We start from the raw sequence: 18,087 nt of genomic DNA, 5'->3' as shown, positions 1-18,087 counted from the left end.
CATTCGGAGAAGAACAGTCTCCCTTTGATATATCAGCAAGGGTGCATTTTACAGTGGAGGATGTACATCAAGCATTGCATGTCTGAGCTTCATCCCCTGTGATTTAAATCTGGAGTGGGTAGAATCTAACATGATCACTTACACAAAGCCCAAATTTACACAGCCAGAATGTATGACTCATCTCTGAAATTCTGCCAAGTGCTGGGGAGGCATTATCCAGTTTATTTGTGTGCATCTCTCAGGATCTCTTTAAATACTTTGCAATAAGATTTGCAGGAGGACCAAAGTTATTTAAATGAAACCAGCATGTACCAACCTGCCTGATGCTGCAAGGAAGGTGGGAATATTCAGAGTATTCAGACCTTTTCAGGTAATGACCTGTATCTGCCACACTGGGTCCCATAGTTGCTGATTTTGGGTGGAAACTGATTATCTGACCTCTTCCTATTTTGAGGGTTCCTACAAGCTTAAAAATCATATTTCAAAAGTGAAGTAAATTTTGTTTGGCTGATAATTCCACTTTACTGAAGGTGGCTAGAAAAGGGAGTTTTATAAAATCAATTTGCTTTTCAGGAGTTGTCCTAGTTGTTCATCTTCTGGGTTTGTTTTTTTTCTCATCACAGGCAAGGAAAATAGGTATGTCTGTTTTGGTTTTACATGCAGCCACTTTCCCCTTCAGGCTCACGATGCTGACATGTTCATGGGGGTCTTTTTCATGTGGTGTCAAACTGGATTCACTACAATCACTTTGGCTGCATCCACCAGCCTCTGTTTTCCCTCATTTGTTTATTGGCTTGCTTTGTAAAGGGGTTTCAGGAATTTTTGTCTCTCCCCTTCACGCCTGCGCTCCCCACCCAGGTCTTCATTGTGGGATCTGGCTGGTTTATAGGAGATGCGAATCTGCACAGTTTCTGTTAGGGAAGTTTTACTGAACTCTATATGAGTATTTTAAGATAGATGCACACAACTGCACAGCCATTACCACTGCATGCAGATGGGAGTGTGAGCTTGGCTCTGGCAAGCAGCACAGTCCCCCCATTCTGTAAAAGCTCTGCCCGAAATGGGGGTGTCTGGTCAGCTCCATTTGTGTGCTGGGAAGTGCCGTGTTTGTCTTGGTGTCTGAGCACTCTGAGCACGAACCACAAGTGATAAATTGGGTTGCTGAAATTTACCTGCATTTAATATCCACTGTCTCCTGACTCTGTTTATTGAAAGGAATTAACAAACAAGTAGTAAAATCTAAGGAAAGACCTTGGCAACTTGAAAGAAGTATTTTATAGACTTTTACAGTAGTGGTGCATTCGACATTCATATTAGCTTTGCATGCAGATATATTCAGGATACATCAAACATACAATAAAGTTAATTTTATTGCCATGGGCATTCATACCCACCTAGTAGGAAAGAGACTTCCTGTGATGCATTTCTAGCTTACTACTGGGCTGGACTCTGCTTGCAAAGAGAGTGAATGGGAAGGAGGACAATGTGACTCTACATATTGGGTTTGGGTGGTTATTTGGTCCTGGTCAGTTGTTGCCTTCTCTTCCTGGGGCGCTTACATCTGGTCACTGAAAGTCAATCTACCATCTTTGGAAATAAAATAAAAAAAATCCAGTCTGTGTTTTCAGAGGAGTTTTCTTGTCGCAGCAGTAAGAGGCAGCGTGCTGGGAGAGTGCTCTTGGTCCTGCAGCAGCTTATCCTGCAGAGTTTGCAGTTGACTTCCAGCCTTCTGCAGACTTTTCAGACTCATTAGTGTTCCCATAGGCAACCACCTGGCTGGAGTTGATTCGGTTATTTAGCTTTCCCCTTCTCTACCCGTACTGTTGCATGATCTTATGGGTAAAAGAGAGTACAAAGTGTTCTTTTATGGGTTGATTTGCACTGTTTAGCCCATACCTGGTCAGAGTTTTCAGGTGTGAGATGTCTGTGGGCATATTTTCCAAAAGACAGGAGGCAAGTGAGGTAGGGAGGAGCATCAGCAGTGGTCTGGCCTCTGCTTCAGCCGTCTTGATTTTTCCTCAAAATAAGTTGCTTCAGTTTGTTAGGAGGATTTAAAAACATTTATATATGTATAACACCACTCAACAGAGGAAAAGTTGGGGGGCAGGGAACTTCCCTTTCAACTGGGCTGCTCTTTACTGTGCACATTTTGAAGGGGAAAAGTTATATGATCTCCAAAGCTACAACTGGCAAACTACAGATAAACCATGCCAGGCTTGGAGCCGTTCCTGTCTGTGTTCTTATTTTTTGCAAGTTACTTGCCTTGTTGGGGTGTCCCTTCCCATGTCTGATCCTGCGGCAGGCAGAGCAGAGCAGAGGTCCCAGGGCAATGTAACTCTGTGGAGCAAACCCTCACGGATAGGAACATGCCAAGTTTCCAACACCTTTTCCTCAGGGGATGAAAATCTAAACTCTGGGTTGTAATGTACACGAGAATGAGGTGAAGCCTTTTAACAAAGCTGTCTCACTTCTGCTCCTTTTGAAATCTTCCACAGTGTAGCAGCACCTCTGGCAATGGCACGGGAAACTTCAGGTCTGGTACTTGCGGACAAGTAAGAGCAGTTAAACAGGGTCAGGACATCACTGTTGGTGGTGAGGGACAAACCTAGCATGGCTCTCCAGCTGGGACAGGATGTTTTATATGGCTGCAACAAACTGGCCTTGCTTAAGCCAGCTCTGTGCAGCAAGTCAGTTCCAGCTTGGGTATTAACTGTGGGCTTAGCTGCCAGATCTGTGCAGCAAAAGAAGACAGAAGAGAGCAGAGAGGTGTACAGCAATTGCTGTTCCTGGAGCTTTTCTGAAATGAGGGGCAATCTGCTGCAGAAAGGGGCTCATTCATTTTTGGAAGAAGCTGCCTCACACAAAAAGAAAGAGACTAAAATACAGCAAAAAAACCCCCATGTCAGGGCATCTTTAAAGAAAGGTTTCTCCCTACAGCAAAGCCTTTCCCTCATTGGGACTTATTAAAATATAGACATTTTCTCCAAAGGAAAAAAAAGTACAAAGCATGCCATCAAAGCAGAATTTCAAGCTATTTCATTCTCATAGCATTCTTTCTGCAATGTACACCGGATGGTAAGGAATATCACTTTTAGAAGTTCATACCACATGCCTTCCACGTTTGAGGAATTACGTGTGAAATAAATCACACTGATTTCCCAGCTGAAAAAAGCATCCAAAAAGGTCATAAAAGGACTGAGAATTCCATCTATAACTAATTAGCTTGCTTTGGTGCCTAATCCTATGTGCTGGGGTTTTAGAAGTTTTTAATTTACATAAGCAGAGACATAAAAAGAACAGTGTTAAGCTGTGCCGGAAAATTCAGCCTCTACCATTTCCAAGCAGGTGGGAGAGCTCTCCTGGGGCTGTGCTTCCCCTTCCCATGTTCTGCCCCATCCCTGATATCTGCGCTGTGGCTGGAGAATTCTCCTGTCGGGTGGGAATGTTGCATCTATATCAAAGAAGTACCCTTGCTATAGGGAACATGCTGAGGAAGAGAAAATGGCGTTTCTGCAGGAGGGACAAAGTATGGCAAAACCATCTTTCACCTCTCTAATGGACAAAAGATCCACTAAGGGCCACGTGATAGCAACTAACATCAGAATTGTCAGGAATCTGTCTTTGAAGTATAGCCTAAATCAACAAAATGTGAAAATGAAACAAGCCAACAACCAACACTGAACCAAACAGGCAAAACCTCCACCTGGTCCTACCAGGAAAGACACCAAGTGTCACATAGAAACACAAAAGACAGTTCAGACCTGTGTATCTGAAAGTATATTGATTTTACTGAATGTTTAGGGACAATTTTCTTCCATTCCTTCATGCTCTCTCCTCTCTCCTCTTTTCTGGTATTCATATGAGCAGTTCATTTTCTAGTTTGCATTATGTGTAAAGGTCTGAGGGATCAACTGTTGCTCTTCTGGGAGAATGACTGACAGGCTGAAGGTTCCTGCAACCGGGCAGGACACTGAATGGGGAGAATTAATGGGACTTTCAAAGAAGCTGGAGAGGGACTCAAAACTAATGGGCTTCCTATGTGATGAAGAGAAGGAGGACACAATATATGATAAAGGGGTGGATTTAAAAGGAAAGTACAGAGCACTTATTAGTTCCTAAGTGCTAGCAAGAGGAAAAAGCCTGGTTCTCTCTGGTGTTTTAGCTTTGCTGGCAACGTTCAGTATTCACTGAACTGAGGGAGTGCGGTCTAGATGATTGAGTAGTGAGGTGGACTGCGAACTGGCTGAAGGGAAGAAGCCAGAGAGTCGTGGTCAATGGGGCGGAGTCTGGTTGGAGGCCAGTATCTAGTGGAGTGCCTCAGGGGTCAGTACTGGGGCGTATACTATTCAATATATTCATCAATGACTTGGATGAGGAGATCTGGAGTATTGTGTGCAGTTCTGGGCCCCTCAGTTCCAGAAGGACAGGGAACTGCTGGAGAGAGTCCAGCACAGGGCAACAAAGATGATGGAGTGGAGCATCTCCCTTATGATGAAAGGCTGAGTGAGCTGGGGCTCTTTAGCTTGGAGAAGAGGAGACTGAGGGGCGGCCTCATTAATGTTTACATATATATGAAGGGTGAGTGTCACAAGGGTGACAGGCTCTTCTCAGTGACAACCAATGATAGGACATGGGGTAATGGGTACAAACTGGAACACAGGAGGTTCCACTTAAATATGAGAAGAAACTTCTCCTCAGTGAGGGTGACAGCGCCTGGCCCAGGCTGCCCAGGGCGGTTGTGGAGTCTCCTCTGCAGACATTCAAACTCGCCTGGACACCTTCCTGTGTAACCTCATCTGGGTGTTCCTGCTCCGGCGGGGGGATTGGACTGGATGAGCTTTTGAGGTCCCTTCCAATCCCTGACATTCTGTGATTCTGTGATTCATGTCGCAGTCAAGCAACAGCTAAAACTGAGCAAGAAAAGCGACGTGGCTGCACAGCCGTTTAGAAAGTCCTTTGCCTCTTCTGCAGCAGGTTGCATGTGTCAGTGACAGAAATTTGTTGAACACAGTGGGCACCTGGGCACACACACCTTCAGCGTGATGGCAAAGTGTCATTTGTCCCTTGATGCAGCCCTGGTCTCGTCTGAATGGTTGTTACTGTGGGAGCATTAGGCGCTGGCTCTTGGCAGATATGGGCCTTTATTTACATCTGCTCTTTTATGCCAAACAGCCTATGTAAAACTAATGTGAAAAATAAGGCATGAGTTCATTGGCCTTCAAAGGACAATTTTATTTTTGTTGTTATACTGAATTTGCAATTGCTCATTCTGCAGTACTCAGCGCAAGGTGATGGATCATCTCTAATATTTACCACTTTGAAGGCACTGACCATGAGCATGTGAGCAGGTTCAGCTAATGGTTTTCCACACAAAGCAGCTGCTTTTCAAAAGAGGCCTCTGAAGCTGGTGACAAGTTCCTATTCACAAGGGTTAAAAAGTGGGATGAGCTGCTGAGGTCTAAAGATTTATGCAGGTAGCAAATAAATAGACATTGCCATGCTTTAGCCAATTTTAACAGATACATATCCTTAGAAAAATTAAATAAGTAAAAGGCACAGTACTTGGGAAATATTGTGCTCCTGCTACTGCCACATCTGCAATGAAAACATAAGTACACATAATTTGAAAGATAAGATAACAGCTGATGTGGAAAAAGATGCCTGAAAACAGATGACTTCACATACACTTCTGTCTTTCAGGCAGTAGGTCTTGAGGGCTGTGTGACTGGACACTTCTAGCTCCATATGAGGCTAGAGACTGGAAGAACTTGTCTTCACCAGAGGAAAAATAAATAGTATTGTGACATAGTGCATTACATATTTTTCTCAAATTTCTTGCCCCCAGGTGGCTGTTAACTTTATGTAATTTGTAGCCTCAGATCCTCCCACAAGGAGCAGGAACACAGCCCAAACCAATCCCATCTCTGGACTGACTAATTCCTATGTTAAGCTCAGGTGAGACTGAACGACACAAAGGGCAGCTGAGGAGCAACAGCCCGCTCGTGCCTTTCAGAGCTCCCGCCTGGGCTGCTGTTTTAAAGATGGAAGTCAATACAGGTCTGGAAGAGACTGTATGGCAGAGTGAGGGTATTTTTTAAAAATGAAGACTGTTGTGTGAGTGTCCACACTATGAAATAAATGAAGTAAAATCGGTCTTCATGTTAGGTAATGGCTTGCTTTTGCATATGTTTTCCCCCACAAAATGTAATGCATGTACATGTAAGTAAGATGACTCAGTGTTGCAGAGATTGTTGATGGATGGGTCAGGGAAAATATTCCTGAATGTGGAAAGAATAAGAGAAAGCAGATTAAAAATTGTTGTTTAAAACTGTGTATTGCCGGCCTTTGTGCACAACCACTGTTTGCACAAACATATTTGGGAATTATCTTAAGAAGGTGAGATTCTCTGTGTCCCAAATCAGACTTGGGTAACTTCCCCACTGGGTCTGCATTAGCTGCTTAAAGAAACCGTTATGAAAAATTTACTTGCTGTTTGTTGGGTTTTCTTTAAACAGCCTGATTACATTTTGATGACACTGTGCAAACACACGGTTAGAATCAAGTGCTAGAAATAGCTTCCTAGAACTCAAATGGTTTTTTAAAATAAGCAAGTAAAAATGTGCATGTGTGTAAGCCATGCATGCATCCAGGCATAACTAGTAATTTTTATTCCTCCAGATGAAATTGTCTGTAAAAACATGAGATGCTATTTATTGTTACCATTATTTATAATTTTAAATGTGAGCAGTGACATGGAGTGTTGTTTCAGCTCGTTTAACAGGTTGTGAAATGGTTGGAAGGATGATAGAAATCTCTGACAAACCAGACTCAGGTAAAATGTAGTTATTCGTATTTGCTACTCAACCCCTGCTTTTTTCATAATGGTGAGTAAAAATAGGTCATCCCATTAGGCAAAAAATACTATCACTAGCAAGAAATGTTTCCATCTCCCATTGAGGAGAACATAGGCATAGCCCAATGTCACCCCCTCCCTGTGCTTTAACTTCAAGGGGAACTGGAGTAACAGGAGAAAATAGCTGGACTTGCTCTCCGCAGTGAAACCACAGTGAGCTTGAAGAAGGTAACACTGCCTGTCCCCCGCCTGTGGGGCATTTGCAGGGCACAGTGCCCTTTGCAGCAAATGTCTCTCCTGAGATCTTTCTACCTTAGGAAAAAGATGTTTCAGTTTCTCTTACATGTGAATGGACAGTTTTGACCCAACACTTGAGTGATTCAACAAAAAATCATCACCTGTATAAAAAGCACATACGTCACGGAGCTTATTCTCAGGAATGGCCTTATGTCCCAGAGCAGGGTCCCAGAATCAGCCGTGCCATGACAAATGCTTTTTCTTGCATTAAGGCTCTTTTGAGGTTTCTTGGAGGCAAGTTATTTCACAATGGTGTTGCACTCTGAGAGGGAAACACCCTCTCCAGATGTCACACAGAAAATAAAACACAGCAAAACAAACAGAAACGGCACACATCCCTGCCGTGGAGTGCTGCCTTCCCTCTGGTCATTGCTGGCAGGAGAAAAAACCACCGCCGAGTTTGGATTTAGGGTGAAGTCTGGTGAAAACACAGGGACTAGGGATGCTCAGAATGGAAAATTGTCTGGCAGTTCTAAAAATTTAAATACTATTTTTTCCTGTGGATGTATTTCTTTAATCTAAGCACTTGAGTGGTTGAACTGCTCAATAGCTTTTTGGTGACTGTTTCTGTAAGAAATAACTGCAAGTGATGTTTTCATTAAGGACCAGATGCCCAAAACCTTTGATAGAGTCCCAACTACAAATGGTTATTATGTTGCTTTTTAAAAAACAGTATTGATAGTGATGATATATTCTTTGTTTTTAAGTGTGTTATTTTTCTGAAATAACATTTGCCTTGATTCTGCTTGTTTTGGCGGTCTCCTTGGCCTGATCCATATGACAAATGCCTCTTTATGCAGCTGGTACCCAACTCAGGACTTGGAAGAGTGTGGAAAAAAATCATAACTTTGTGACAAGGCAGGAAGAAGTACAGAGCTACAGATGGTTATATCCCTAAGTGCAACTGGGAAAACTATGGAGACAAACTAGCTGCTTACTGATGAGAAACATTTCTTAAGGCAAAGCGCGAGTTTGCAGTAAACTACAGATTCCTACCCATGCCCCTTTGAATGTCCTCCCTGAGACAGGATCAAAACAATTGAGCAAGTGTGTGAAATGCAAAGAAATAGTGATTTTTTTTTCACTAGTCCTACCAGACATGGGGTATTGTGCCTCAGTTATTTGGACCCACATCTGTCACCTCGAAACGTGCCTTGCTAAGGGACAGTTGTTGTTGACTTTCATAGCAATGCTGCAGTGCAGGGGTACAGCCTCAAGACCACATTGTTGTGCTGTTTTTCGCTCCTTAGATGCAGTACTTAGAAAAAATCAGAGAAAGGTAATGGTGATTCTGTCTAAGCTAATATAGGCACCCGCATGTTTTAGGATGACATCTTACTTAACTGACTCCATGACTGCCTTAGAGAAGACGCTTCCTTCAGGCTGCTCAGCTACGTAAAATGGAGACTTACAAACTTTTATCTTGCTTTTGCTTTGGTAGCATTAGGCTTTAGCTCACTGGCATTGTCCAGATGATTAATTTTCACCTTATCTAGTCAAAACTGAAGTGGAAGCACATGACAGTAAGGTCATTACCTATATTTAATTGTTTTGCAGGACTACATGTTGACCCAGCTCAGTGAATGGGAAGACTTCAACTGACCTCAGCAGGCTGAAATGAAGAAATGAGATGGAGGCCAAAAATTTTGCCTTTTAACTTAGCCCTGGCATCAGTAAGCGTTCTGGTAAACACCTGAAATTACAGAGTCTGTAATGGTCATGTGTCATGGAAATCAAAGTCAGTGGCAATCTGTGGTAACAGTTTGCTTTTTGGTTTAAAATTGAATAAGTAGAAGTCAATTATAAAAAGCCTTGCAAACTCTTTTCTGTGTGTCCAGCACAAATCTTCATATATTTCCATTTGGGTGAAATCTGAATGTGAATTGAGTAGATTTCTACTGGCACACTCTGATGATATTCAAGGAGTAGGTGTAGCAAGTTGTGGGAACTAAGAAATTAAGAAAAATATTGCAGTGCTGTCAAGAGTAGGTGTAGACATTTTGTACCTGCTAAACCAAAATTATGGGTCTAACATTTAAAATAATATGCTGATGTAATGCTTGAGCAGAACAGTGATTTAGATAGACAATGATCTTTCCTTTGCTATCCAGTTTCCCTAATACTAGAGGAAAGCCAAATGTTTTGCAATGCAAATAGAGCGGCAAATAAAAGGATGGTGTGAAGGTGTGATTCATCTGGAAAAAAAATCACTTAGCAACCCCAGGAGGCAGGATATAGATCCCCGATTTAATTCACCCTACCCCCTTCTAGTGTGTCCGTACTAGTGCAGCAGTGACGGCGCAGGATTTTCCTTGTTCTGTAGCTTGTGCCTTGGGTTTTCTTGCCCTTCAGTGGACGCTTGTTTGGGGAAGAAAACACAGTTACTATGCTTCCTTTTTTTATTGTTGCTGTCTACTGGGATTATTCTTAAATTAGGGAACAGAATAGTTGCTAGCAAGGTCCCAGATCTCTGGGTGGCATAAAACCTTCTTTATTTCCAGTGAGTCTGTGTTCTGCAACAGCAGGACAGTGTAGCTGGAGTTAGGCTTGGAGTGTGGAGAGAACATCTTGCCTCATGTAGCATCTGCTGACGTGCCATTTAAAGCCTCAGCCTCATGTTCGCTTGAAGGACTAGAAGTTTGGTGCAATGTTTAATTTTTTAATGAAGCATCCGACAGATCAGCTGAATTATGAAGCTTGATTTTGCAAAGAAAAAAGCTTAACCTCTCTAGGAACTGAGTGCAAAAGAGGACAAAAGCAGAAGCAGGTGCATGAAAAGCCAGACTTTGCAGTAACATGTTTCTAATGTAGTGGGAAACTGGGCGTCTGAACCAGCTCAAGAGCAGATGCGCACTGAGCTTGAGAAGATGCTATTCACGTTAATTAGGGCTGAGTCCTACACATTTAACTCCCACTGATTTCTTAAGGGTTCCAATTCAAGTCAATGTCAGTAGGAACGTGTAAGGGCTGCAGGCACGGGCTCTTTACGTTATTAGTAGTCACATTTTGGGGCTTATTAAGATGAGGATTTGCTGAACAGACTGTACTGCAAAACCATGCTAATTATCATCTAAAATTCTGGAAAGCTGCCACAGATTCCTGGGAGCTGTCTACGCCACCAGAGAAATGGCTTCAGAGACGCTGATTGCCTGAAATAGATTGGGGCATAAGTTGTCCTTTGGCGGTGATTTTTATTGCGTCGCTGTAGCCACCCTGGCTTTTGACACAACACTTTTGGTGCACACCTGATACAGCTGTTCTCAGCAGCCTCACAGGGAACGTTTCTGGAAAACTCGAACCAGTCGGTTTGTTCCAGCATCTAACCCAGAGTGCTGAGCTGCTTGGGATGATTCTGGTTGGAAAGTGTTTCAGTGTGTTTTTTTTATGTGTTGTAATAATTTTCTGTGGTGGCATACTACTTTGTGAGCTGGTGGATGAATTTCGGTAAGGCTGAATTACAGCAACTCTTTCCTTATTTGTTTATGGAAAGGCTATCATTTCCAGCTGCTCCCACAGTTACATAAAACTCATCGAGAGGTTTCAGCCATTGATAATTGTGGAGACTGGAGCTCCTCCTCACTTACTTTGATCAAGCCTTGGTTCAACAATAATGCAGTTTATATAACTGGAGACTTTCACTTGCTTCATTTCAATTCCAGAAACGGTCTCTTCATGACATGTCCCTGTTTCTAGTTTTCCTGTACAACCCAGAAAATGACCTGGAGATTTTTGAGGCTGCAATCCCATCCCTGACTGATTCAGGAGAGTCCAGACCACACCTTAAGAGATATGCCTTACCATGAAGCAGAAGGGCACTCTGATTTGGCATCTCTTGTGCTCCCCTATTTTGATGGGTCTCTCTTGATGTGTCTGAAATGCTGAACTCTGTAGCAGAGACAGGAGTGCGAGGCTCCTGCTGGAACGCGTGAAGCACTAGGATTACATGGAGACTTCCTTTTGATCTCCCTCAAACCCCCTCTTAGATATCTTGGGTGTCCATAGGCAGCTTGTAAGGATCATACCTTGATTAATCAAAAGTTCCCTGATGGGATTTACCCACTGGACATAGGGCAGAAAAATTTATTTTGAACAGGGGGCATATCTAAAAATGGGAAAAAACAGAGTGTATATGAACATATAACCTAGGGTAGGGCTTCCCACTTGTGGCATTCGTCCTGCCAATGGTACGCAGTAGACTTCAGGATGGTTTGAAGGTATTTCATGAATATCTGAATGCCTCCTTACTCTCATGAATGTGGCCCAAGACAGAAGCAGGCACTGCTGAACAGGTGCTGCTGCCATCTCTGCCTGGAGGTGGATACTGAACACTCTGGAGTAAGCGGAGCTCCCTGTCCTCTGCTTTCCACCCAGGAATAAATACCTTCCATCTGGAAATTCATGATTTTCCTAGAAGGCTGGCCCCTTGGGTTTGTGCCCATGTTACAAATGTCACGGGGCAAGCTGAGCTGCCAGGCACCTGCGTGAAATTCCGACAAAGCAACAAGGCTTTTCAAATTTCCCCTTCTAACTGTATTTTCTTGTATTTTTTAAAAAAGCATATGTTAGCTGGGAGACTTCTGTCTCCTGCAGAAAGCTGTTAGCAACACGGTGTGTCTTGCTTGTTCCAGCACATTTTACTTCTTGCAGAAGCTGACAGCCCCAAGTGAGGATCCGTGCCCATGGCCATCCGATGGGAAAGATGAGGAATCAGGGATGAGGGATGGATAGGAGCCGCTATTTTGGCTAATTTGTCATGTCTACTGAAGACAACCTGAGCTGCAAAACTGGCAGCAGGGGAGAGACGGCTGCCACTCCTGCCACTCCTCTCCAGTCAGTGCAATGAATAATTGATGCACTTTCAGTTTATCACAGAATCACAGAATGTCAGGGATTGGAAGGGACCTTGAAAGCTCATCCAGTCCAATCCCCCCGCCGGAGCAGGAACACCCAGATGAGGTTACACAGGAAGGTATTCAGGCGGGTTTGAACGTCTGCAGAGAAGGAGACTCCACAACCGCCCTGGGCTGCCTGTTCCAGGCTCTGTCACCCTCACTGTGAAGAAGTTTCTTCTCATATTTAAGTGGAACCTCCTGTGTTCCAGTTTGTACCCGTTGCCCCTTGTCTTATCATTGGTTGTCACCGAGAAGAGCCTGGCTCCATCCACCTGACACTCATCCTTACGTATTTATAAACATGGCTCGCACGGCCGTTGAAATGCCATCGTATTAAAGTCGGATAATGACTTTCTGCGGGACCCTGCCCCTGATTGCAGCGGCCCCGGCGGTTCGCGCCCCGCGGGCGGTGGGCGGGGCCGCGGCGGCCGTTGCGGGGGGCGGGAGTTTTGAACGGCGGCGCCGTTGAGGAGGATGCAGCGGTGTCGCGCGCCGGGCGCCGGCGGTGAGGAGCCGGTGAGGCGCGGGCGGGAACGAGCCGGTGCGGGACGGGGCGGCGGGGGAAGGTGACCGCCCGCGGCCCGGCGTTGCTCCGCCCCGGGGCAGGTGCGGGCCGTTAAGAGCTCCGGAGCGGGGGCAGCGCAGCGGAGTGGTCTGCTTTGCGGGTCTGGGCGGGCAGTGGCGTGTGGGAACAGCCGGTTCGCTGCCTGGGGTGACGCCGCCTTGGGGCTGAGCTCCTGCTATCACCCTCTTCAGGCTCTCGGAGCTCTTTAATCTTTTAGCCATTGATTTTCCTATTAATCAGGATTTTTTAAACCTCGGATCGCTTAAAGACCCGAGTTGGTTGAACTCGACTGTGTCTGTAAAGCTGTTGCTGTCAATTGCAATAAATACTCGTTCCTGTGTCCAAGCTAGTATCTTGATTTCACAGCTGCTGTTTTAGAAGAATCCTTGCTGCCTGACTACTTGCCTCTTTTAAATACGTGTAGTAGACCTATGAGGTTTAGATGTAAGCTACTGTGCTAATCGATCAGCAATATATCCTGGAATAGGCTTCTGAAAGCCTGTATTTAAGATACCAATTAAATAAAGTAAAATTTCAATCTGTCCTGCCTTCAGCAGTACCCATATCATTTTTCTTGGCTGGTGTTGGATTTGTTTTGTGACTCCATCACCTATGTACAACTAGAAATCGTTTAAAATTTCTTATATTCTAGGTATAATTAGGAGGGGAATACAAAGATTTTTTTTTTTTTTTTTCTGGAAGTATTGCTTAGGCGGTTTCTGAGTACAAAGCTGAAAAATCTCAACAGCTACTAGTGATCTTGGCTGGGTTACTCTGCTGCTGGTGGGAGAAGGATGGAGACCGCAAGGGAAACGGTGCATTAGTAGACAGCATATGGCAAAGCAATGCTGTGTCATTCCTCCAAGTCCAGATGGTGTGCTTGTATTTTTAGAAGGAGTTGAAGAAAAAAAAAAGCTGACCTTTTTTTTTTTTTTGGTAGGCATGAAGAATTTTGTACATTCCAAATCAGGGTGCTAAATCATTTCTTCAGCTGAGATTTTTATGGTGTAATTATTTGAGCTGTGGCCCAACAACCATTTTAATGCTAGTCTAGAATATTGTATGTGAGCCTGGCTGAGATGTTGTGTAGTTCTGAAAGTCCCAATACTGATAAACACAGATGCCCCAAACTAGGAGAGTTTGTTTCCTGCCCATAGTTATGTACCAGGTGATGGACCTGGAGAGGAGCTGCGTGCTGTGCTGGGTCAGTGCAGAGGCCTGTTACCCTGGGAAGTGTTGGGGAGAAGTACCACTTCACTCTTCTGAGATTAAATTTGGCTTTCTAGTAGCTGATGTGTTAGTTTAAGTTAGTATAAACTTTGGCTTGAATGGAAAGAAGATCTATTAAAGCTATTCTTTCCTTCTAGAACAAGTGCTGAGAGAAAGCATGGCTGGCAAGGCAGGTGCTGGGGATGTGGAGGTGCTGCTTTACCTTGCGCTGCTTGCTGTTTAAACTTGTGAAAGCAAAGCCAGGAGGGGAAAACTGGGGTAGTCTACAGTGCTGTGCTGGGTCTCAGGCCTTTGTTTATCGACTGTAGGGAATACCAACAGAACTTCTATGGAAAACATCTCTGATGTGGTCTTCAGGGTCTCAGGTTGAGAGTTCTTAGTTTCTGGAGAGTCCTCTGTGCTTTAGTAGTGTCCTTCATGGTGATGTCTAGTCATCATCTGTGTTCTCACCATGTGACTAAATTGTCTTAAACTCTGGCAAGTTCAGTAGAACATATATTTGTCCTGCTTTGCCTGATTACATGAGCCTGGGGTCTTTATCATTTTGGGGGGGTGGGGGGGATGGGATGGGATCCACCTCCTTTATTACCTGAGGAAAATTACAAACTATGTTTGTGTATAGGGTTTTAGCAACTTGCTGGGTCTTGATGTGGGGCAGAAGAACCTGCACAGCTCTAGGTCCCATTTTCACAAGAATTGAGTTGCTGTGTGTAACAGAAGAGGTGGGAAACAGAACGAGAGGCTTATTCTGCTGAAGGGATCTGATGGCCTCTGGGTTTTTATTATGTTCTGAGATGGCTGGTAATGACCTCTGTTCAGATGCTGTGTAGTAGAGTATTACAACTTGAGCACATTGCTGTGCTGGTACTGAATGTGGCTTATTGATTGGATCTGTAAGCAGATGGAACAGCAGCTGAAACATTATGTGTTTTTACATTATGGCATCAGACCTTCAAAAAGAATCAAACCCACTCCTGCAAGGCTGGGAGGGAATGGGCCATAACTATGTAGTGAGCTTCCACCTGCCTCTTGCGATTGCTCTGAAGGGTCACTTTCTCATGGCAAAGGCAGCTAATGACTGATAAGTCCCAAGTAAAGAAGAAAACTGTCTGCATTACGCCTTTCATGGCTTCCGAATTTCTCAGGTGCTTGAGTTGTGGGGAAATCAGCTCCTTCTTGTTTCTATCCCATTTAGAGGCTTGAGGGAGAGCAGCTGCCAGTATTTTACCAGCTGAAATACTGAACTTGTCAATTCAAATTATTGTAGCTTGAGTTTCAGTCAGTTGCTTATAGATCCATTCCAAGGCACTTGTTTAAGAGTTTGGATGTACTATAAAACTGAAAAGTGGCACAGTGCTTTTAATTCCAGAGGTAGCTGGGGCACTTTCTCGGTGTTGAAAAAGCTCCACTCATCACCACCTTGCAATGTATTTGCCATGCAGCCCTACAGTACAGTGACAACACTCTAGTTTTTATGTGTCAGAAATATTTGGTTTGGCCAGGGATGGCCACATAACAAGGAAATGTGTATCAGAGTCACCAGGGGCATCCAGCACACTTTTGGGAGACAGCAAATGGTCTGTGTTCCTTCACCTTAGTCATCTTCTGGCTAGCTGTGGATTGACCTTTTTGAAGTAGCAAGTGAGGAGCAATGCACATTTATAAATATTTGATTGCTCTGAAAGTAGGTAGGAAAAAGGTGGCTTCCCAGAAATTTTTGTAATACCTAAAAAAAACCCCACTCCTTCAAAAAAACAATCAAGTATAGGGATATTCTCCCTTTTTTTGCCTCTGATGTTACCTGAATTTTACATCAACTGGAAGTGAAAAAACCCCAATTTTTAAACCATTTTAAGATGTCCGAAGAAGTAGTAAGATCGAATTTCCGTTTTTAAATATTTCAGATAATTTCTAGAGTTTAGAGTTTATTTTAGTAGGGATCACTTTAAAAAAGTGGGATGTTAATTTATAAGCTTTGTTCAGTTAGGATTCTCAGTGACCATATGAGGGGACCATATGTTATTTTCCTATGAATGACTCACTGAAACATAGATTTTTAGTCACTTTCAGCTGCTACCTTGAGTTAATGTTGCTGCCTGGTTTGGAAGTTGCATGTGTAATGGCTGTAGTGAATCTGTTACATCCTGTGTTTTACTCTTTTGTTCCTGGAAAGAGAACCATTATTTTGTATTTAGTAACCATCTCCTAATGGCTTCATATAATTAAAACCTAGGGTTTTCTATCCAAACTGTGAAGTAAGTAGAGCTTGTTAAAAATTCAAGATATTGTTAGTTGGGTTTTTGTTTAGTCCTCCGTTTGTTTTTTTGTGTATCTAGGAATGCGACATCCAAGAGAAGATCAACTTTGAAATCCGCATGCGAGAAGGCATCTGCAAACTACTCGCAGTGAGCACACAGAAAGACCAACTCTTGCAAGCGGTTAAAAACTTGATGGTTTGCAATGCTCGTATACGTGCATACAGGACAGAGCTACAGAACCAAACCCAAGAGCTGACCCCGTGCAGAACTGGAGACCGGTGAGTAACAGCTCAAATTCAAATGGAGCATTTCTACGATTCATTATCAAGCAGGCTTTTGCATAGGTGAATTCTTAGCAGCCTGTCTAGGAAAGTGGATTTAAACCCTTCATTCTGTCTTCCCCCATTCAAATATAAGTCACTGCTGCCTTAAAATATAAGACCATTCCAGTATCTTCTTTCAACTTTGGAAAATTAAATACAAGTCATATTTTTCTATGTAAGTTTTATTATTAACATTAAACTATAATTCTGCATCTGAATATCAGGTAACATAATAGCCATGTATTCTTGATTACTTTTAGCATGCAAAAAGATACCTAACCAAGTCTGAAGGAACAAAACAAAACTATCCAAGTCAGAATACACCTATTTCTACTTTTCATTCTTTCTAGTGTTATTAAGGTCCCTTTAATGATGGAATCATCATGGTTAATTGGTACCCTCTGCTGGCCATTTCTGTTAACTACAACAAAGTAATCAAGAAGTATGAAAAAAAATCAGTTCAGTTGAAGATATTCTCACGTTATAACTCTTGAATGAGCTAAAGTATACGTGGTTTATTGAATAATGTTATTATTTTTTGCTTAATGGAATATATTTGAGAATCATGATGCAGAGATGCTATTGCTCTCACGTTATTTAATGAAATATATTGTAATTCAGCATAGAAACCTTCCGTGAACATGTGTAACTCTAGTTAGTTTTATCTGTAGGAAAAGTTCTGCTACTTTTTTGCTTTCAGAAATGTGGTCTTAGAGGTGAAATTTATTGAAGGAAAGAAATGTATTTTCTGACTATATCAACTATTATCATGAAAACTGATTTTGAAAACTCTCGTAACTTGTGGTATTCTGTAACTATTTCAATTGTATTGTTTTTTCATACTAAGATGAAGACCTTTGTAACAATTAATCTTTTATTTATGCTTTTAATGATGGAATAGTATGAAGTATGTGTAGATGCTGATTTACTCAAGCTTCTGGTCTTTGATGTGAGTGAGCACAGAATGGTGCTGGCTCATGTCCAGAGCAGGGCAGAGGTACTTGCAGATATATCTGAACAGCTGCACTATTTTCTTACAGTCATAGTCAGCTGTATTGTTTACTTGATTTGTGTCTGTCATGCAGTGCTTAGAATTCTGTCTCAAGGGGTCCTTTGGACTGTCAGGAGAGGCCACTGGAGAGATGCATTCTATAGAGTTATTTCTCTACCATTTAGATCATATCTTTGATAGCTGATAGTACATTTGCAGTTCTTTTTTTCAGTATTTGCTCAAGACTGGAGTTCAGTTAAAGCTTAATCCAGATAAGATGATAATGGCTGAGAGAAAGAAAAAGGGTTTTCAAGGGTTTTCTAGGGTTTTTTTGTCTCTGTTTCTTGTTACATGGGTCTGTAATTTGTGATCTGAAGATCTTATAACTGCCTCTGGAAGTCAGGATATTGGTAGCAGCTAGAAATTTTCATTTCACCTTATATGGTTAGGATTTAGCCGTGGCAGATACAAGGAGAGCACTCTATTGTTACTCATTATCTACAGTTTGTTTTGATTCAATTCAAGGTTGACCTTGAGATCTACAGTCTGGCTACATAGTAAACTGTCTGCCTGCACATAAAATCACAATATTAACAATGCAACATTTTGTAAGTGGTCTCTATTAATAGAGGAGCAGGCAATTGTCTAACCAATAACCGAACCGGTAAATTATGTTAC

At 42.8% G+C, this 18,087-nt stretch overlaps 1 protein-coding gene across 7 annotated transcripts in view; it reads left to right on the top strand.

The window, feature by feature from the left end:
* RTKN2 (rhotekin 2) overlaps positions 1-18,087 on the top strand; it is a 49,984-nt gene that overhangs the window by 2,594 nt on the left and 29,303 nt on the right. The window contains exons 2-3 of one of the 7 annotated variants that reach the window (XM_065068599.1): positions 8,708-8,823; positions 16,174-16,373. In XM_065068599.1, coding sequence (XP_064924671.1) covers positions 8,776-8,823; positions 16,174-16,373 — 248 coding nt within the window. In that variant the 5' untranslated portion in view covers positions 8,708-8,775. Of the gene's footprint in view, positions 1-8,707; positions 8,836-12,397; positions 12,559-12,625; positions 12,649-16,173; positions 16,374-18,049; positions 18,074-18,087 lie in introns of those variants that run through there. The other 6 variants (XM_005498153.3, XM_065068600.1, XM_065068602.1 and 3 more) reach the window with 6 other exon arrangements.

This window comes from Columba livia, chromosome 6 (assembly GCF_036013475.1).
Source record: "Columba livia isolate bColLiv1 breed racing homer chromosome 6, bColLiv1.pat.W.v2, whole genome shotgun sequence".
Taxonomy (NCBI): domain Eukaryota; kingdom Metazoa; phylum Chordata; class Aves; order Columbiformes; family Columbidae; genus Columba; species Columba livia.
This window is presented reverse-complemented; position numbering and strand designations above follow the sequence as displayed.